The following is a 22,068-nucleotide window of genomic DNA, read 5'->3' as shown; positions in this document are numbered from 1 at the left end:
CATCGATTTCAGGGGGCAAACTGGATCCCTACCATATGTGATCCACAACCATCAGTTTCAGGTGAATGACTGACTGAAAGTGGAAAACAAAATGTTTTTTTATTTTGTCTAATAATAAGAATTAGTGATTTCAAGATCTGTGAGTCTGTTTTTGTTTTGTGAATAAGCTCACTTGTATCATTTTTTATTAGATTCCACATATAAGTGATATCATGTGACATTTGTCTTTGTCTGACTTGTTTCACTTAGTATGATCATCTCTAGGTCCATCCATGTTGCTGCAAATGGCATGATTTCATCCTTTTTCATGGCTGAGTAATATTCCATTGTATATATGTACCACATCTTCTTTATCCATTCATCTGTCGATGGACATTTACACAGATCTTGAAATCAAACTTATGGTTACCAAAGGGGAAACGTGAGGGGAAGGGATAAATTAGGAGATTGGGGTTGACATATACACACTACTGTAGATAAAATAGATAACTAATAAGGAGCTACTGTATAGCACAGGGAACTCTACTCAATATTCTCTAATAACCTATATGGGAAAAGAATCTAAAAAAGAGTGGAAATATGTATGTGTATAACTGAATCACTGTGCTGTACACCAGAAACTAACACAACATTGTAAATCAACTACACTCCAATAAAAATTTAAACAAAAAAAGAATTAATGAGTAGTGAGCATCTTCATACACTCAGGCTGAGAAAAGACTTCCTAAGTAAGACTTAGCACAACCAGAAAGGAAAGATGTTCGAGTCCATAACACACAAATTGCTGTACAAACCTGACAGCATCTAAAACACTGAAAGGCATACTTTGGCCCGGGAAAAAAATTTGCAGTGCGTATAACGTGCAAAGTATTAGTAGCCTCAGTTTACTGTAAAAAATCCTATACATGAGAGAAACAATCGCATAGAAAAACTGGCAAAAAGCAGGAGCAGGCAGTTTGCAGAAGAGGCAAGCATGCTGTGTTTGTATGTGATGCTGCACGGTCATTTCACATGGAAGCGTGGAAGTGGCTGGTCTGGGGCTGGAGGGAGCCTGTGCTCCCAGGTCTGTGACGCGGGGCAGAAAAGCGCAGGTCTCTCTCTCTCTTTCAAGTGCATCCAGGTGCCGCATGCTCAGCCTTCCTTTCGCACCCCTGCGGCCCCGCGTGTCCCTGTGCCTGTTTGTGTGTGGGGGGGCTGGGCTTTGCAGCGTCCAGCTGTGCAGCGCAGAGGCCGGTGCCCTCCTGGTGCGGTGGCTCTGCCCCCTCCCAAGCCGGGGTCTGCACAGCCTGCAGGAGCCTGCAGTCTGTCCTGCCCGGGGTGGAGGGGGCCCTCCTGCAGCCCTGAGCCGTCCCTCCTCTCCTTACCACCTCCGCGCCGGAAGTTCCTCCTCCTAACGAGACAGCTTGGGATACGGGACAGCACTTGACAGGGACAGAACGCTGCTCTTTCTTGCTTCCTTAATCTGCAAGGCATCCAGGGGCTCCAGCTCTAGGCCTTAGGTGTCTGTGAGGTGTTTGATCTGGTCCTTTGCGAGGGACCTGATGTTCAGAATAAAAGATCTGCCACGACTTTCTTGACCTGTTCCTTCTGTCTGGCAAAGAGGATTTAATGCCCTGGTTTCTGTTAGCTCGTTCCTAACCTAAGCAGCTTATTTTTGTGTGACGGTTGTTAAAAATGCTTCAGACATTTCCTAGCAGCAATCTGTGAAAGGGATGTGTCTTCTTTGGAAAGTGGGAGGTTTTGCAATAGCTGGAATTAATGACTTGATCGTATTTTAAAAATATATTTTTTTATGAGGGTAAAACATAGATACCCTAAAATTTACCATTTTAACCATTTTTAAGTGTGTTTCAGTAGCATTCGGTACATTCACAGTGTTGTGCAATTCTCACCACTATCTATTTGAAAAATGTTTTATCATCCCAAACAGAAACTCCGTACCCATTAAGCAAGAATTCCCCCAGCTCCTGGTAACCTTTCTTCTACTCTCTTCTGTCTCTGTGAGTTTGCCTTTTCTAGGTACCTCGTGTGCGTGGACTCGCACAATATTTGCCCTTTTGTGCCTGGCCTGGTTTACGCAGTATAGTGTTTCGAAGGTTCATCTTGGCTGTGGCCTGTATGAGAGTTTCATTCTCTCGATAGCTGAACTGTATTTTGTTGTCTGTAGACTCTGTCTGTCTATCGCTTCGTCTGTCTGTCCGCCCTGGGTCTCCCTTCACCTTTTGGCTGTTGTGACTAGTGCTGCAGTGAGCACGGGTGTGCAAATACCTGTTTGAGTCTCTGCTTTCAGTTCCTCTGGGCATATGCTTACGAGTGGAATTGCTTAATAGTATGGGAATTCTATGTTTAGCTTTTTCTTGACAATGTTTTTTGAGACGTGAGGTTTCAGAGAATTGTGGGTTTTGGAAGTTCGCCTCTTCTCATTTTAAACAACTTGGTCTGATCGTTATTCTTGCCCAGCACCGAAGCTGAGTGGTCCAGCCCTGTCCTGCTCCACTCAGCAGACCACAGCTGAGCAGAGATGCCCCGAGTAGCGGAGAGGTTTGAAATCCACGCAGGAAAGCCACTGCACACGAGCTGGGACTCTGTTCCCTTTGGAGACGGGGCCATGTGTGCACACAGCCAAGCCTCCTGACATGTGATCAAAGCATCGCCCACGATCCCTGGGGTTGTGAAGCCCAGAAACGGAGTCAGTCCCCAGTTCAGAAGGAGACTCGGAAATCCAGCAACTCGGCTCCCTGAATCGAGGGATGCCTTCTGGGCTCTGGCCTCCCGTCGTCCTGTCACCCCGTCACAGATCTTCTCTGCTTTGGTTGCTTCACTTGGTTTTCTTTAGACCAAAAGTTTTGGTTATTAGGGTGCAGTTTTAATGTGAACAGCTGTATTTGGTGGAGCTCTTTTTTGCCCCTAGGAACCTATACGTAAAAGCTACCTTCTAAGTGTTCCTTTATGTATTGTATTTTTCCCCTTTCTCCTGAGATGATGCATGTCTTGAGGGCAGGAACCATGTCTTCCTCATCTCGAAGGTTCTGCTATAGTGCCTTGTCCATAGTTGGGTTTTATAGATATTTGTTTAATGGATTTCTGAACTCACATGCCATATATATACCTGTAGGTTCCAGAAAGGGCCTAAGATCCTGCCTCTGCCTTCCATGGGTTCGGATGATTCCAGGCAAGCAAAGACAAGACCAGTTAGCAGAGCCCTTCCCTTCTCATGGTGCCATTGATGAGGTGTCAGGAACATTTGGATGAGGGGGTGATACATGAGAGAGTGTAAGTCAGCCGAGAAGATGAGGTTGCTTTCTTTAAAATTATTTAAAAAAAATTTTTTTAATAGCCAGAGTAAAATAAAATGTATTATTATTATTATTTTTTTTTTTGCGGTACGCGGGCCTCTCACTGCTGTGGCCTCTCCCGTTGCGGAGCACAGGCTCCGGACGCGCAGGCTCAGCGGCCATGGCTCACGGGCCCAGCCGCTCCGCGGCACGTGGGATCTTCCCGGACCGGGGCACGAACCCGTGTCCCCTGCATCGGCAGGCGGACTCTCAACCACTGCGCCACCAGGGAAGCCCTGTATTCTTTAATTGAGGCATAGTTGATTTATAATGTTGTGTTCATGTAAAATGAGGTTGCTTTTGAACCGAGCTTGCGTCCTGGTTCATGGATACCCTTTCATCCAGTTCACCCTTTACTGTATGATGGAGAACATCTCCAAGGCTTTACTCACCACACACACACACAGACACACACACAGACACACACACACACGTAACTTTTGTTTTCTTACTGTCATTTCCTTATAGTGAAACTAGCCTGTCTTCCAAAGATAATGTTCAGAAAGAAAAGCTCGACAAAATCCTGAATCATGAGTATCAGCCTCTGGATGGATGTTGATTCCAGAGCTGATGTAGTTTTGATTTCTTTTACCCCTTCCCCGTGCCTAAACACCTTTGACTGGGTTAAGATGCAAAAAAGCCCTTAAGGATGCTTCTGCAGCATCCTTTCAAGGTGACGATATTATAGCCCATCCAAGAGGTGTCGTGTCCTCTGTTTCTTCCATGTTTACCTGACTTCCCTGTTATAAAAATAGGTTCTTCACCTGTTAAGAACTTGTGTTTCATGTTTTAATTCACCAAATGCACTTACTTGTCCTGAGGTGGGCACTGTTATTACCCCATATTTACAGGGAAGGAAATTGAGGCACAGGCATTAGTCATAAAGTCACCCAGATCACACCCCAAAGGAGTGGCGGAGCTGGGCCCGAACCCAGCTGGGCGGGGGGCGGGGGGGGTGGCGCTCTGGCATCTGCACTTCTCACCACCTTGCTGCTCTGCCTCAGGGCTCCTCCTCCATCCTTATCAGAGTCCACGCATGTCTTCCTTTCTTTTTGACTACTCACATTTTCCAGGTCCTCAAACTGAGATTTTCTTGGCTGTAGCGACTGGATTTCCCTTGTTCTTGAAAGCAGCCAAGTGGGTAGGATCCCACGGTCACCACCCCCCATCCTGGATGGTGGTCTCCTTTCTGTTACACTTCTTCCAGCCTTCCACTGGGACAATCATTTGTCTCCATAAGGAAGAGGTAACAGAAAGGCATCAAGGTGCCGGCTCTCACTCTGTCGTCCCAGGGTCAGGCAAGCGGCAGACCTCGCCCTTCCCGGTTCTCACTTGGAGCAGAATTGAAACCCCCGCTGTCGTCCTGTGTAATTTCTCAAGTCTCGGCTGTTCTGGGCCTCCGCTTCCCTGATGCTCTGACAGCTCACATCACTCTTGCCTGTTTCCTTTGAGCGGATAATTGGACTCCACTCACGTTTCTTGTTTTCTCTTGCTGTCAGGATGCCCGCCCTCCACCAGAGGCTTTATCCCCACAGTGCCTTCTGTTCTGGGGCCTTTGCTTTTCATGCTCTTCGCTGTAGTTGTCCTGTTTCTTTCATTCATTTCATTCATTCAACAAATATCTGTTGTTTGTCCAGCCCACACCAGGCATGGGGCCCAGGCCCTAGGGATGCAACAGGAAGCAGTGGGTCCTTTTTAATTTATTGGTCACATAACACATGGACCTTTTTGCCCAAGGAAGTATAAATCCCTTTTAGAAGTGATGGGGCACAACTTAGATATATCCGTGATGAATGAATATCTTTAGATTGCTCTTAGGTAGGAAACTAGAATATCCTAGCTCCTGAAATCTAACAATATATGTCTTCCTTTATATTACACTTTATCTAAATTACTTTATTTTTTTAACTGCAATTAACCAGCCATTTCAGGTAAAAAAAAATTCTTTTTGGAATGAGTTATTTTTCTTTTATAATTTTAAGGTCTATCCCCAAAGGGAGATCTCAAGCTAGAGATTTTTCGTAAGGAAAAGTAACCCTCCGATCTTCAGGACACAGTGTACTGCTGCCTTCAGAAGTACTTCAGCAAGGTTACAGCATCCCTTGTTCACGTGTCTAATATTAGCTAATATTAGCTAATATTCTGTACCCCCACTGTGTGTTAATCTGTCTCCAGGAAGGCCCTCAAAGATCTCAGCTCCTTACCTGGGGTCAGGCCCTGCAGGTACATGACTAGTTGACCCTTTCAGAGATCTTGGGAGGAGCAGGTGTTTCCGCAGAATTAAGTAACCAGGCGCCGGCCCCGGAGCCAGGAGCCTGCCTGGTGGTTCCCACCGCCCTTTGCTGCTCGCTTAGAACTGGGCCCCTGCCAGGGGCGGGTAGCCAACACTTGCTCAACCCTGGGCCTCGTTCTGACTGAGAGAGACTTGAATAACAGTCCTGACCTTTTCAGGAGTGGGGGGCAGGGACTAGAGGAGATGGGGGACAGGTTGTTAATCCTTCCACCTCCAAGGGTACATTTGAGATATATTTTGAAAAATAATCCCAGTGGACTCCATCTACTTGTGTGTCAGATGGCTAAAAGCACCTTTGCATCACGAATGCTTCCTGCTTGGGGGGCTCAGTGTAGTGAGCCCCAGGGGCCGCCGACACAAGGCCAGCTAGAGGCCTGCCTCGCAGGGGGATGGCTTCTACCTGCCTTGCAGCAGTGGACTAACTTTCAGGGACACCGGCTTCTGTGTTTCCTCACTGATCGTCCCCTCTGGCTCTGCACCGTGTGGTTGCCGGTGCCTGCGCGTCCTGAATGGAGACAGAATCCTTCTGTGGTCCCTGCGACCTTGGGGATGGCCAGGTGGGCCTGACGTGGTCAGGGGGGCTCACAGGGACAGGCGGAGGCCTGGCCTGCCAGGTGATGCTTCCTGCAGGAGACCCCTGGGCCTCAGACAGTCCTCCATCCCTGCTGGAATTAGAACCTCTGGCATTTATTCACTTGGTGGCCTGGGTGTGACTTGCCCGGTGGGCCTTGTTCCAGGGAACTAACAGACAGGGGACTCAGCAGCCCCAAGAGAGTTTGGGAACTCTGCCTGGCTGTCTGACCTTCTGGAAAATTCTACAGCTTGATTTATGGAGGCTGGTGGCTCCATTTTCCACATACTCAGCTGACATTTACTGACCACCTACTGTGTGCCAGCTGTGAAGTTAGGTAGGGAGGAAAAGGCACAAGAACGTGCGGGTCCAGCCTCTGGAAACTCAAGGTTAGTGACAAAGAATGATGTGTACATAGGAAATTAAACTAAAACTAAAGTTTAGTGAGAAAAACTGAGGAAAGTTAAAATTATAATGTACCAGGGAAGCAGGATGTCCATGCTTGGAGTTGGCTTTGACCTCCATCTTCATCTTGGGAGAGCTGAGTCACCCTGTGTCTTGGCTTTTTTATCTGAAATCTTAAAAATGCCTGCTTGGCTGGTTTGGTAGGAACATTAGAAACTGCTTGACCTACAAGATATGCCTGGCATAAGACCTGGTGCCAGAAATGGTTGCTACTGTGTGTCTTCATCATTAATAAATGCAGTGTTACATATGTAGAGAGAGAGTGGAAATCAAAACCGTCTCTCATGGATCCAGCACGTGCAGCCTCTCCCTCTGGGCTTGCTCCTTCAGAATTCGTGTCCATCAAGGCCCAAATTCTGAGAAAGACTGTCATGAGTTTTCCTTCTGCTGGGGTGTTATTCAGAAGGTGCCGCTTATACGTGTGCTGCTATTTCTCTTGGTTGACAAATCATTTTCATGAGAGTGATAAGCCCTTGCTTAGGAACTCTGTTCATTCCTTGACCCGACTCCAGAGATTTGGATTCAGAATGAATCCAAGTGAGTCCCAGGAACCTGTTTTCACAAGCAAGCCTCCCAGGGGGTCCTGCTCATCAGACAGATTCCCGAGGGAATGGATCTCCATCATCCCAGCCCCACCGGCCCCCTCCTGAATGTTGCATCTTTCCACTTAAGCCCCATTTCCATCACATCCTGCAAAGACAGCTCCTCTCTCCTGGGCATTGCAGTTCCGGGAGATGTGCCATTTCTTGGAATTGCCTGGTACGTTCTCCTGGAAGGAGTTTCCCCATCCTGATGCCTGAGAAATTGGGCTCTTCGTAGAGCTGAGTGCCCTCTGCTTGATCCTCTTGCCTTACATAACAGAGATCTTGTTGTAAAGTCCTCGTCTTCTGCCAGGTAGTGAGCACAGCCGTCCTGGGAGAGTGTCTGTCCTCGAGGATACTTTTCTGGTTTGGGCAGTTCATTAACTCTACCAAGGCTGTTTCCATCTGAGGACACAGAGTGTCCGCTGTGCCACTTCTGCTGCCCGCGTGCCCCTAACCTCTCTTGTAAGACGCTCCGTTGGGGTTGAGGTCCCCCCTTTCCGCAAGGAGTCCGGCCTCTGTTTGGAATATCTCCATCTCCTCCTCTCGTACACCGGAGTGGGTTTTAGCTTCTTCACAGAGGGAATTATTTTTCCAGAGGTGGTGGAAGAAGTTTCACGTCCTTCCTTGCAACTTTGCATTTAGCACCATAGTCCTTTTCCAGAGTGTGATGCCTAGGACTTCATTACGTTTAGGTGGTAGGATTCTTTTCTCTTTTGTTAATGTCTGTATTTCCAGTAGCTGGACCAATGTCAGAGATGTAGTTGGCGCTCGGTCAATATCTGTTGAATGAAGAAGAACATGGGTTACATGAAGGAATTTTACATTTATGGAGGTAAATACACAGAATCATAGAGAGTTAATGTTGAATGGGGTAGTGAAGATAATTTACCTTTAAAAAAATTGCCTGTTTGCAATCACAGTGCCAGCGAGTGACAGGCTTTTGGCCTGTGCCCTGGATTTTCCCTGTTCAATTGCAGTGTTCTTGGATTAATATTTTTAAGATTAATGGAAAATGGGAACCTTCCAGAATGACAAGTTATTTGCATAGTTTCTTGCACCCAGGTTTCTGCCCTGATTTATGATGTAATAGAAGAATTGGGAATCAAAATCAGAAGGTTGAGGAGAAAAAGATTAAATTGCTAAGGATGACTTGAGAAAGCTGCAATTAATCTTTTGCCCCATTTGAGTGATATTTTGTGAGTATGCTTCTGTTCTCCCCACTCCTCCAAATTGCCCTCTAATAGTGCAAATAGAGATAACACAACAGAGTCTGTAGTTTTTTCTGCCATTTGTAGCTCGGGTCCTTGGTCGTTGGTTGGTAGTTTTTAACTTTTTGGTCATGGAAAATTGTGCTCCAAGGTGCAGAAAACAAACAGTCTTAAAGACCTGAAAGAAACTTGTATGATGTCCAGGTCTTTCCTGGCAACAGTGTGACAGGATAAAAATCCAAGAAAGGGGGAAACTTATGCTCTTTTCTCTTATGCCAGTTCTTGAATTTCAGTGAATGGGATCACTGAGTGGAATGTGTAGCTTTCCTCATTTTCTTATTTGTTTTCTGGATAGAACATTCTCCAGCTCTCTCTTAAGACGTAGATTGAACAAGTACATCTCACGGGAATCAAGAGTCCAGAGTGATTCATCATTAATCACTTTTTTCTTGTCTGCTATGGTGGTGGAGCTGGCTTGTCAGGCTGCTAGGATGTCTGCATTTGACTCTGATCTGCCCCGGAGGTAGTGCCTCGTCCTGCCCCCCAGTGTGTTGCAGCCTCCTGGGCTATCACAGACCCGGTGGTGAGACGTAGCCCAGCTTCCTCCCCGAGGGTCACTGCAGTCAGCGTCCGGGCCCTTCCAGCTGCTCCGGGGAGACGGGTGAAGAGCAGTTGGCAGGGCTGTGAGAGGATGCCGACTGGCTGTTTCTGCAGGTCTGTTCGTTCAGCCTCCGTTGACGGCCAGGCCCTGCACAAACCATCGAAACATGAACCCCTTATGGGAGGATGCACACAGGTATTGTTGAATACCTACCTGTTGCATTCCATGGCGTTGGTGGAGAAGCATACACGTGTGTACTAAAAGTTAATGTTCGTTGGGAAGAGGAATTCATGTTTCGTGTTAAGTCGGGAAACGAGTGTGGTGGTCCTGGGCCTTCACGAGCCAGTCTGCCCGGGCGTCCTTGGCCGGTCACCCAAGAAGCCAGCCCCAGCGGTCCCCCCGTGGCCCTCAGCCTCCGTGGCCTAGGCACCTCCTGAATCTTGTTTATCTCTTGCCTAGGTTCTTGCATCCATCACCTCAATGAAATATTTCTTTTCTGGGAAGGACCCTTGACTCTTTTCCACACTAAAGTCCTGTCCCCACTTGTCACCCTGGGCCACCTGCACGGACCCCAGGAGCCCAGCCCCTGTGATGACTGACAGGAGTGGCGTCCATACTGTTTCTTTCTGCTGGTGGAGGAAGCCACACATGTGCAGGCAGAGAGCCGTGGCGGGGGCTGGTGCTCATGCTGGGGACGAGTGAGGACCACAGGTGTGCAGAGTCGGGGAGGGGGGGCACCTGTCCTCCAGAGGGATGGGGCTTGAGGCCAGCGGGTGGGCAGGGCGTCCCCTGGAGTGGGCTCCGGGGAGGGTGGGGCAGCCCAGGACGCCCTGCCCGTGAGGTCCAAGCGCGTGGCATTGGTTCCAGGCAGGCAGGTTTGGGGTTGAGGGCTTCTTAAAGGCACCCAAGTAGATCAGCCAGGAGAAGACCTTAAGTGAATGTATTTGAGGATATTAAGCATTCCAGTTTAAAAGATGCTTTCACTATTATTATTATTTTTTTAATTGTGGTACAACATACCTAACGTAAAATGCACAAACCTCTAAGCAGTGCCCACAGCCTTTCTCATCTGTGTGGTTGTAGACAAGGGTTTGTGTCTAAATCCCGTCTTGATTGTGCTAAGTCATAGCTGTAGAGCCTTAAGCAGTCATAAGGCGTGGTGCTTCTTTAGACAGAACATGTAGACCTAAATGTGGCTTTGAGGAAAACAGGTTGCAGATGTCGTGAAGGCAGAACGTCAGCGGTCTGCGTACTCTGTGTTATCGACAGGGCTGTCTGGTAGGATGCTGGCTTTGTCACTTGCTGTGGGATGCTCTAGGGAGGGGTGCTGGATGCAGTTCCTGAAGAACAGAAGGAAGTGCCAGGGCTCTCCAGGAACTGGCCACACGACTAGCTAAATATGCACGTCCCCTTTCTGAGTGCACAGTCCTGCATCTGGATTAGCAGAAGGAAAGGCATTCCAAGAAAAATAATCAGGCTACCAGCTATTGACACAAAGCAAGGCACAGATTGCCCAGAATCAGCATATTGGGAGGGTTGTTTCAATGTTCACTTTGTCTAACTGGATTGGTGTGTGTGTGTATTTGTCCAGTTTCATGTCACCAGCTGACCCTGACTGTGCTCTGGGCGGTGGTTCCACCCACATGGCCTTTGGGTCCTGGGAGAGCGGTGGGGGGTGGGGGGGTCCTCTGAGTGCCACAGCTGCCCGAAAAGCGTAGGCAGCACTTTTCAAATGTATATATGGTCCTAATGAAAAAAAAAAAAACACGCAAATTCTTACAGGTTGTTTAATTCATCCTCTTGTTGACCTGTATTTCTCAATTTAATAGACATTGAACTTGGCAATTACTGTTGTCTGTGGTGGTAGACGGGAAAGGACGCCAGTTTTCCCGCATGTTGGGAAAACGTTTCTCTTGTAAACATGGAAGACATCAGGAGTTGTGAATCTCTCCAATGCTGTGTATGTATTTCTGTGCATATGCCAGACAGACTAATTCTGAGGGGTTTTATGTCCTGCCTGCCCAGGTAACCACCGAAATAAAGCATTGGTTTTGTTTGTTTGTTTAATGACAGGACTTGGGGGTTGCATTTGTATTTTTATTTGGAGTTGGGGTTAGGTGATTTGCTTTTATATTGGTTGAGTATCTTTAAATATCATGAATCAGAACAGAAAAGACTACTCTAATGGTGTAATACTTCGTTTTCTTATTCTGCTTACTTACGTCCAAGCACCTCTACATACTAAAAATTAAATACACGTGACTAGAATACATGAGGATTGAAGATGAATTGGTGTGCTGCAAAAAGGTATTTCAGTAGCATGTTGAGCTATATTTGTACAAGGTAGAGGTCAACAAAAAAAGCTTGCCCAGGGAACATGGTTTAGGTTGAAAGCGCTTTTGCAGGCTGGGCCTTTATTTCCTGTGCAGGTAGAAATGTGTGAGAACTTTGGCCTTTGCACATGTGCTGGGGAATTTTCAGGTCTTGTGCTGTCAAGAAAACTCCCTGAATACTTTTGTTCTTAGAATTACTCCAAGTAATTCTCCCACCCCAGCTGGCTGTCCTACAATTCAGTTCAATTCTGATGCTATGTACCTGGTTGATCATTTATTGGAGCAGCCCACAGAACTCGGCAAGACGGTTTACTCACTAGATTACCAGTTTGTTGTCAAGGGTACAACTCAGGAACAGCCAGGTGAAGAGATGCAGAGGGCAAGGTACCCGGGGAGGCGGGGCGGAGCTTCCTGCCCTCGGGGTCACCCTCCCAGCACCCGCACCTGCTCACCGAACTGGAAGCTCTCAAGGCCCAGGCTTTTAGGGTTTCTATAGAGGCTTCATCATACAGGCATGATTGTTGAAATCATTGGCCATTTGCAGTTGGCCTCCCTGGAGCTCGGGGGTGGGGCTAAAAGTCCCAGCCTCTAATCACACAGCTGGTTCCCCTGGGAGCCAGTCTCTATCAAGTGCTTGTCTGGGGGCTTTCCAGAAATCACCTCGTTCCCATAAATTCAGACCTAGTCGAAAGGGGCTTGTTATGATTAACAAAACACAATTCTTTCACCTTTACTAGTAGCTGGGGAGCTATTTCAGGAACAACAACAGAAAAGGGCCAGATATTATAACGAAGATGCTCCCCTTAACTCGTATCAGTTAGGAAGTTACAAGGATTTTAGGAGCCGTGTGCCAGGAACCATGGAGGAAGATGAAAATATATACTTCTTCTCTTACCACAGCCTTACAAATGCCATCTATTATTTTCTTCTCAGGGACGAATCTCCTCTTACTTAAGACTTTTATCACCCTCTAGGGTTTGAGCCTTGTAAGGAAGTCGGTGCTCTGCCCTGCCAGCTCTCTGTTACTTCAGCGTGCGCCTCATACGTGAAAATGGGGGGAGATGGGGGAGAGGCTTCCGTGGGTCTGTAAAGAAAGGACAGGAAGGATGCATCTGGCGCACACGTGGTGCAAGTAGCATTTCTTTAAGGTGCCAAAATAGTTGCATAAAGCGGATCCAGTGTCATCTTTACTATCTAATTAAAGAAGCCACTAGAGGGCGCCGTGAACCAAGCAGGGGGCAGTGGAGCGAGTGGGGTCCGGGGGGTGGCAGGAGGCGGTGCCGGTCAGGTCCTCCTGTGACTCACGCTCTCCTCTCCGCCTGCAGCCTGCCCTGTTCCTGGCTTGGCTTCTGGAAGACATTCTCCCGGAGTAATCCAAGCTTGAATGTGTTTCACTGAGTTTGTACTCATTTTAGACCTCAGCGAGCCTCCTTTGCTAAAGATGACAGTGAGATCAGATACACCTGTGATTTGGGGATCCGACGAACGACTCCGACGTTTGGGACAGAAGTCTCTGACCAGCTTAGGACTGGGTTATTTAAGGAAGGAAAATAACTATTAATAACTTGATTTACAGCCGTGTTGTTTGACCTACATTTGTCCAGTAAATATACCCTCCCAAATTCATATGGAGTGGAACGTCACGTATCGAATTGTTTCCCTTCCCCGTTGCAGGACTCCTTTCAGAGGTACCGGCTCACGGCAGATACTTTGGCCTCAAGGTAGCAGCTATAGACACTTAATCTTAACAGTCCTTTCCAGAAGCCTCTGCTTTGTTAATGCCCTGGTGTTTGATTCTGCCACTTGCACGACGCTGCAGGAAGGCTCCCTCACGTGGGTGAGCACCGATGCACGTGGATTCGTGCAGACGGCCACACGTGTAGGAGAGACACGGGGCGGCCCTGCTCCACGATGGACTGGCTCGTGGAACATTCGAAAGAATTGAATGTCATTCCAGCAAAATCTCAGTGTAGTAATTTTTTTTAAAGTGCCGTCGCATGTGGAGAAGCGTCCTCTTTAGAATCAAACCCTTTAAAACCCTTGTTAGGAAGATTTAATTATCAGTCTTTATTAGAATTTAACAAAGTTTAAGTAAAATCAGACAACGCTGAGTGATGTTACTATCCAAAGAGACAAAATGCTCACTGACCCCACGGGAAGTTTTTAACGTTTGTCCTGGATTAGGATATCTTAGTCTCTATTCTTTGCTCTAAGGGCTGTGGAAAATAGGCAAGTTTGAAACATGCCAGTATAGTGGTTGGAGTTGATCTATGAAAAGTCTAACCTACCAAGTGAATGTTAAATGACTAACCTGGCTCTGACAGGTTCACCATTAAATGTATTGGCGTAGAAAGTGGTTTTATCAATAACCCACCTCAGAGGAGAGTTAAAGCACTTTAGGGCGTGCATTGCACCTACACCTTTTACCTTTATATTTACCAGCTTACGTCCAATTTGCCTTTATATTTACTTTGAATGATGTCAGAATCACTCTGTGTTCCTAAAAGCACAGTGACCTGAGTGCAGCGCGGGGTGGCCCAGGAAGGACCTGGCTGGTGGGAGAAGGAACAGAAAGAAAAGGACAGGAGACACAGAGGCCTGCCCCCGTGGGCACAGCCAGGGGCTTTCAGAACTGCGTAGGGAAGAAATGACTGGGAGGAGAATCCACCTGAGGGGATAGGACCTTTTATTTTCTTGGCTGAAATCTGTCAGAGAGCGAGAACGCTATTCCTGTTTGATTTCTAAAGCCGGGTGAAAGCCAGTGGCCTTTGCGTTTTGCAAACGTTAATGTTACTCAAGTTAATCAAGTTTACTTAATACTAGACAACGCATAACCTGAGCTGTAGCAACATCTTTCGACTCCTTCCCCCCCCCAGGGCCTGGAGGTGCGGGGCTCTGCCCTCTCCCCCGTCAGCCCTCCCCCGGGTGCCAGGGTCTCTGCACAACCCCCCCCCCAGACACCCCCCTTCTTCCCGAGTTCTGCCCCACCCACCCTGCCTGGGCTTCTGTCCTTGGCCCCAGCGGGACTGCACTCATCGCTGCGATTTCAGCAGCCGCCCATCCTTCTCCATCCCCCCCGCCCCGGGCCATCCGTGTGTCTGTCTGTCTGTCTGTCCTCCTCAGGGCCTGCCTGCTTGTCTGGTCTGGATGCTCCCCAGACCTCTCTTGCGGGCACCACTGCCTGAAGGGTAAAGGGGCCTTGGGGGAGGGGTGTTCTGTGGTCTTCCTGCCTCTTCCTGGATCTCTCCGTACCTGCACTCCACCCCCTGCATCAGACCAGAGACTCCCTGATCCTAAACACCCCCGCCGACCCCCCCCCCCCGCACCCTGCGGCTTCCGTGCCTTCTAGGCTGGCATTTGTTGGTCTTCTGTTTTGTTTCCTTCTGTCTCCTCCTGCCCTTCTGCCTCGTGAGACAGGGAGACTGAACATCGGAGACATTTGTGGGGGGAGCGGGAGGGGCAGTGTTCCAGAAAGTTCTGTGAGCTCACTGATGGCGTGCGCACCTGGTGAGCTCACGTTGGCAGCTGCAAAACTTGTTTTCAGATTCCAGGTTCCCTGCTGACTGCTGGTGTGACCTGGGGCAAGTTACTTGACTACCCTGGACCGACTTCCTTGGCTGTTAAACCAGGTTAATAGGCACCACTCTGCATTGTTTTGTGAGGAATAAATGAAACAGAGCAAATAAATAACATCGACCAAGTGTTTACCCTGGGCCAGGCTCTGTTACAGAGCAGGTGAGGACTCACTGATTCCTCACGCCCACCTGCTGGCCTGGCACCACTGTGAGCTCCAGTGAGAGCTGCAGACCTGGAGGGATGGAGACCCGGGACTGGGGCTTGGGGCCCGAACCGGCAAGCGCAGGACAGGGGCAGGGGTGGGGCAGCAGGTACTGTCCTGCCCCTCAGGGGCTGCTCGGGTGGGGCGAGGCCTGGCTGTCTTGGGCCCTAAGCTCTGGTTTGTTCCCTGGGTGTCCCCTGGGCTCCAGGGGAGCAGATAGACTGTGAATTGGGTGACATGTGACCTATTCGTGAGAGGCAGCCTCAGTTGCCTCGGCCGTGTTGTCAGAAAGGGGCGGATCTCCAGAACTGAGCCCACGGGATGTGCGTGTGTGTGTGTTTGGGGTTGGTTACTGTGAGGAGTCGACTCGCACAGCCGTGAGTCCACGTTCACGTCTGCGGGGCCGCAGGCTGCAGACCCGGGAAGAGCCGCCGCCCCTCTTCCCGGGGCCCTCGTTGTTCTCGTCTCTCTTAGACTCTCGTCTAAGAATAGCTTCACGGAAACATCTAGAATGATGGTTGACCGGCTTCGGCCACACCAACACATAAAACTACCCATCTCTCTTTCTGGCGTTTCCTGTCATCCTCTCTCTGCGTCAGCCTCGGGCCTGCTTGTGTGAAGGCAGCCTCCCTCTGGCTATCGGGCACCCAGAGGCCTGCAGGTGCGGGTCTCACCGGCAGCAGCCCTCGGGGCCCGTCTGACGCGGCTGCGGCCCTTCTGGTGGCCTTCGCAGACGAGGCTGGGATCCGGGTCGGGTGCTGCCCCGTTCCTGTCTCTCTGCTTCTCTTCTGGAGTTTCGGGGAAGGCAGAAGCCCTGACTGGCCGCCTTAGGGCTCCTTGTGCCCCTGCGATTAGCCAGCTGAGGTCGGGGCTCAGGCTGTGCGTGGCCCCCTGCACTCCAGCAGATGCCCCCAGAGGGTCTCCTGTATAGATGGGAAAGGCAGATGGGCTGTGATTACTGGATTGCTTCTGGAGTATCGACAGATATCAGTGCATAGGACACAGATGGTTCCTCATAGAAATGTGTGCTTGTTTCAGTCCCCGTCCTACACCCTCACGTCGTATTTTAAGACGGTGTGAGTCTTGGAACCTGGCCGTGGCCCCTCGCTGCCGCTGACGTTTGTCTTTCTCTCCCTTTCGACGCACAGAGGACGACGTGGACCTGGAGACGCTGGTGAACGACATGGATGCGTCCCTGGAGAGCCTGTGCGCGGCCGCGGAGACGGCGCCCCTCCTGCGCAACGGCCAGCATCCCCACGGCCGGCCCCCCGGAGCAAGGCCCCTGCAGGGGCAGGTGGCCCCGCGGCAGAGGCTGCAACGGTCCCAGCCCATGCACATCCTCGCCGTCAGGTGGGCCCTGGCCTCCCCGCCAGGAGCGAGGGGTGGGTCTCGGGGTCACAGCGCCTGGCTCAACTTGGTGGGCCCCTTCCTTCCCTCTGTGTAGCAGGGCCGCCGGAGTACCTGCTGGTACCTGGTTCAGTTCAGGGCACCCGTATGTTATGAGCACCTGCTCTGTGCCAGGTCGGTGGGATGTGCAGAAACCCCGTCAGAGGAGACCGCCCTGGAATAAACGAGCGAACGGCCAGGCAGCCCACGGAGGGTTCCCAGGCCTCACTGCCCAGAGTGGGGCCGGAGACCAGGGGCTGATCAGGAACGTGCAGCCTCAGACACCTGATCCTATTCCCCCGGGGGCCAGGTGGAGGAGGGTTCCCTGGAGGAAGCAGGCCTCTGAACTGGGTGTTGAAGGGTGAGAAGAGCTGAGGGATGGGGGAAGAGATTTCCTGAGCAGGAGAGATGAGCCCTGGTGTCGGAAGTGGCCGGATCCCCTTCCTTTTTTACGGCTGAGCATATGTATGCACGTGCCACGTGTATGTATCACGTTTTCTCCGTCCGTTCACCCATTGCCGGACAGCATGGACAGTGTGCCGGGTAAATAGGACCCACGGAGAAGGACAGTTACTACGTGATTCCACTTCCACAAGGAACCTGAAAGCGTCAGGAGCGTGGAGGCGGGGAGTGGAGAGGGGGGCCGGGGGCCGGGAGCCGGATGGGAGGTGCCGGTTGGAGGGTCCAGAGGGTCAGGTTAACCTGGTGGACGAGGCCTGCCGGCGTGCCGTGCAGCGTGGCCTGAGTTAGCAGCGCTGCGCTGCGTGTTGAGGAGCTTGCCACAGGGCCAGGTCCCTGTGGCGTGTTCTCATCACACACACGCACACGAAGTAACAACAGTCATAAACAAGTGAGGAGGGTGGGCGTGAACACCGGAGGATGTTTACGGCCAGGCTGTGGTGACGGGTCACGGCGTGTTCCTCTCTCTAAGCTCGTCCAGTTGTGGACATAGAATACGCACGGCTTTGTGTGTCTATCAGACCTCCACAGAGAGGGTTAGAAAAGAGATCCCAACAGGTAGGGCCAGATCCAGAGGCCTTTGGGGGCCCCTCCAAGGGGAGAGACGGGGGAAGGGTTTGAGCAGGCCAGTGAGGCTTGGATTTGGGTTTCGGTGGGTAGTTCTGGCAGCCTGGGGTCAGGGGTGGGGGGGATTTGGAAGGTGTTTCAGGGACCAGCCTAGAGTGGCACTGTGCTGACCGGGGATGGGGGGGTGGATGAGATTTGTCAGCTCGTGGATTTGGGGGGTAGGGGGCAGAGTGTTGGGGGCACCTGGGCTCTGTCTCGGCCTGGGGGGGGGGGAAGTCGGGGCAGTGGTTGTGAATGGGGGCAATGGGAGACCTTCTGGGTGGAGGCCTTTGTGAAATCCAGCAGACGAGCTCTCTGCGGTCCCCACCCCGGCCCCGCGTCAGCTCTGGCAGATTTTCAGGCGAGGGAGGTTGAGGGGGTGACTGACACCTGCTGCCTCCCTGGGCTTTCTCGGGGGAGGGTGTGCGGTGTGCTGTGGCTGGGACGTCTGTCAGGCTGGAGCGTCTTCTTGGGAATCTCCTTTCCTTGTGGGGATGGAGTGTTTGCTGTGCTTCTGGAAACTTCTGTGAGCCTTCTTTCCAGCCTGACATCCTATGTTTTCTGCAGCCAGATGACCCTCTTGCCAGCTCTGTCTCGGGGGGTGGGAACCGAGTGTCTGCAGGTGGGGTGCAGCGGCCAGGGTGGCCTGGGGTCACTGCTTCTCGGCATCCTGCCCTTTGTCACATCCATCCTCCAGTGTATGTACCACTTTGCTCCCTAGACCGTCACCCCTGTGTTCTGAGCTCCTGGTGAGTTCAGTCTGGGGGGAGACATTCTCTTCTCCTGCAAGCTTCTCTGGGTCTGGAGTGTGTTGGCCACCCATTCGTGGGAGGCCCCGGGAGGATGGAGTGGCAGCCGCAGTGACGGTGCATGAGGCTGGACCAGGCAGAGAACAGGGGTGCAGGAAGGCCTGGTTCCCTGCCAGTTAGTTGTCCAGCGTCCTTGAGTCTGGAGTCCTGGCTGTACTTGTCCCTCTGCCCAGGGGCTGCAGGTACTGAATCCCAGGGTTTGATGGGCAGAAGACAGGAGGCTCACTCCCTCCAGAGAGCGGACACCGATCCCGGGCCCAGCCTCTTTTCAGCGACATTCTCTCACGTTGTCATATCGTTTCTTATCTTCAGGTGCATTTTAAAAAATGGGACAACCAATATAGGATCCCCAAAGACTCATTTTGTAAATGGGTCTGCTGAGGATTTCCTGTGTTTGCTGAGCACCTCCTGTGTATAAGTCTGTTGGGTCCTCATATAGTAGCTGATGGAACGGTCACTGCAGCCTTACTAGGTGCTGGCGTGGTGACCCTCAGTTCCCAGGTAAGGAAACAGGCACCGGGGGAGGTGACTTGGCCCATACCTGCTGAGTGGGGACCCCAGATGCAGACCCAGGTGAGGGGCCCAAGGAGCAGGTCTGCCCTGCCGAGGACTTCCCAGAGATTGTCACATGTCTGAAGAGAGCAGGTACAGAGCAGAAACTGGAGCAGTAGAGGGGTGACAGGTGAAGGGGGCGTGCTCGCACCTGGACAGGTGGAGGAGTGTGGTCCCACCCTCCCGGTCCCTGACCCCGCCTCCCGTGTCTCTTGTGAAGGGAAGTACCCTTTGGCCACGGGCCTCTCCCATGGGACTCTTCGGCTTTGTCTGATACACCTTGGTTTGGCTTTGGGTGATACTTGTGAACCGCTAAAACCACTTTGTTTTTCAGCGTTTAAAATAATGTATTGAAATGAAATTTGCACAAGCGTAGACTGAATCACTTCATAGTGTGTGTTGGGTGGCGGTTAGGACACTCCCAGGGCTGTGCAGCGCCCCCCTCACCCTGTGTAGTTCCCGAGCATCCCCATCTCCGGCCAGAGGAACCTCCCACCCACTGAGCAGGGCCCCCCTGCTTTCCCCTCCCCACAGCCCTTGGCAGCCATCCATCTGTGTCCTGTGCTGTGGATTGATCTGGTCTGGATATCTCTGACAGATGGAATCATATAATATGTGACCTTCTGTGTCTGGCCTCTTTCAATTGGCACCTTTTTTTTTTTTTAAGATTTTATTTTTAAGAGCCGTTTTGGGTTCATAGTAAAATCGAGAGGCAGCTGCAGAGGTTTCCCACGTGCTTCCCATTCCCCTCAGCATACACTCAGCCCCCTCCCTCAACATCCCCAGCGGGGCGGCACCCTTGTTGTAACCGATGACCCTTAGAACCATCCTTAACACCCAGAGCCCCTGCTTCACAGTGGGGCTGGCTCGTGATGGTATGTATTCTGTGGTTTGGACAAACGCGTGATGACGTGGATCCAGCCTCATAGTATTGTATGGAGTCATTTCACTGCCCTAAAAAACAGGACTGTTAAAATGCTCAAGACTGCCTCCTAAAGAGAGAAGCTTTGTGAACTTCTGTGAAGCTAGGGTATCAGAAAGTCAGCCTCTTGCACGGTAATTCAAAAGAAAGTAAAACATTCTCCGGTGAGTCACTGCTTAGCAGTACTTTGGGGCCGGGAGGTCCTGAAGGTGAGCATGGCTGCACCTCCTCCCCTCTCGCTCTGTGTGACAAAGGACTCATGCGTCCCCCGGGTTTTCTGTCACCAGGAGGCTGTTACGGCGGAGTGGGGTCTGTTAACAGTCCAAGTAAGCTCCTGGGCACGTGGCCCAGCGGTTACAGGAAGTGCCCTTCTCTCTTTCCTCTGTGTCTTACACCTGCAGGACTTGCACATCTTGCACATCTGAAACCCTGTCCCCACTGGACAGTGACCCCCTGGCCCCGACCCCTGGCCCTCCACTCTGTTTCTGTCTCTGGATGTGACTGCTCCAGGTGCCTCGCTGCAGTGCCGTCCTCACGGTTCATCTGTGTTGTAGCTCGTGTCAGAGTCCCCTTCCCTGTGCAGGCTGAGTGATGCCCCGCTGCACGTTTACACCACATGGTGTCATCGTTCCTGGGACAGTGGGCCATTGGTTGCTCCCACCTTTTGACGGTTGTGAGCAGTGCGGTGTGGACACAGGTTTTCAAACATTCGTCCAAGTCCCTCCCTCGGGGTTCCAGGCGGATTCCCAGTCGTGGGACCCCTGGGTCCTGAGCGGACGGCAGCTTCTGACAGGCGTTGTCTCTCCTGCAGGCGCCTGCACCAGGGGGACCAGCAGTTGAGGACGTCGTCTCTGCCGGCCATCCCCAACCCCTTCCCCGAGCTCTGCAGCCCCGGGAGCCCCCCTGCGCTCACGCCGGGCTCCGTACCTCCCGGCCCAGCTGCTGCGAAGCAGGTGAGCCACCCCTGGTTGGAACGCCAGGCTGCTCGCGTGCGGAGTTAGGACCAGCAAGCTGGCTTGTGGCTCTGGGAACAAGGGAGGGAAACTGGGATCTTTTCTCTTTGCTCTTCTCCTGTTGCTACCAGGCTTGTTGCCTGGCGAGGCTTTTTACTTTACTGGCCAAAGTGCCACTTAGGAATGATTTAGGAACAACATTTAGGATGTTTGAGATGTTTATATGTTATAGAAAGAGTCTTATAAAAATGGTAAAAGAATAATAGTACTGATCATTTGATGCTGAAAGATGAATTTTAGGTTCTCTGAAAAAACTGTCACCACCATCATCTTCGTCTGGATCAATGAGGCATTAAACCTGGACGTTCCCGGGCACCTGGACTAGAGGGTAATTGAACAGTTTGTAACATTCCTGACTTTGAATAGGATGTGCTCAGGGCAGAAGGATTTTGACTTGACCCAGAAGGTGACAGCCAACTTTTAAACCAGCAGTTTCTGCCTTAAAGTAAGACTGTGAGGTGCCTGTGATACGCACGTTGTCCCCAGCGGAGGAGACAGGCAGAGCTTCAGTAAGCCATCCGTGGTCACTTCGCCAGTCGTCACCTTGTCGGAAGGGTGGACTGGCAGTTCCGTCCCTCCTGGCTGGCAGGGCCTGGCCCAGGGTGGGCTGCAGGCTTGGGAGGGGGACCCGGTGATGTTCCACAGTGCGGTATAGCGCTAACACTAACAACAATAATAATAACCACAAAGATGAAGAAAACAACATTCTGTGTGGTTTATATGTTTACGTATATAAGTAACATTTACTCTCAAAACAAACCTGAGAGTTAGGTGCAAATGGTACATCGAGTCTGCATTTGGGAAACTGAGGCCCAGCTGTGAGCGGTGGAGCTGGTGGGGGTCACGGTGTGAGCGGTGGACCTGGTGGGGTCTCGGTGTGGGCGGTGGACCTGGTGGGGGTCCCGGTGTGGGTGGTGGAGCTGGTGGGGGTCCCGGTTTGGGCGGTGGACCTGGTGGGGCCCCCGGTATGGGCGGTGGAGCTGGTGGGGTCCCGGTGTGGGCGGTGGAGCTGGTGGGGCCCCGTGTGGGCGGTGGAGCTGGTGGGGTCCCGGTGTGGGCGGTGGAGCTGGTGGGGCCCCGGTGTGGGCGGTGGAGCTGGTGGGGGTCCCGGTGTGGGCGGTGGAGCTGGTGGGGGTCCCGGTGTGGGCGGTGG

The 22,068-nt window shown here is 51.4% G+C and overlaps 1 protein-coding gene across 7 annotated transcripts in view; it reads left to right on the top strand.

Annotated features, from left to right (window-relative positions):
• GRB10 (growth factor receptor bound protein 10) overlaps positions 1-22,068 on the top strand; it is a 198,498-nt gene that overhangs the window by 103,595 nt on the left and 72,835 nt on the right. For all 7 annotated transcript variants that reach the window (XM_029233724.1, XM_029233725.1, XM_029233727.1 and 4 more), the window contains 2 exons: positions 16,317-16,518; positions 20,714-20,855. In XM_029233724.1, the coding sequence (XP_029089557.1) occupies positions 16,317-16,518; positions 20,714-20,855 (344 nt within the window). The remainder of the gene's footprint in view (positions 1-16,316; positions 16,519-20,713; positions 20,856-22,068) is intronic.

This window comes from Monodon monoceros, unplaced genomic scaffold, assembly GCF_005190385.1.
Source record: "Monodon monoceros isolate NGI ecotype Baffin Bay Population unplaced genomic scaffold, NGI_Narwhal_1 Super_Scaffold_2, whole genome shotgun sequence".
Taxonomy (NCBI): domain Eukaryota; kingdom Metazoa; phylum Chordata; class Mammalia; order Artiodactyla; family Monodontidae; genus Monodon; species Monodon monoceros.
Note: the sequence above shows the minus strand (reverse complement) of the source record. Positions and strands in the feature narration are given on the sequence as shown.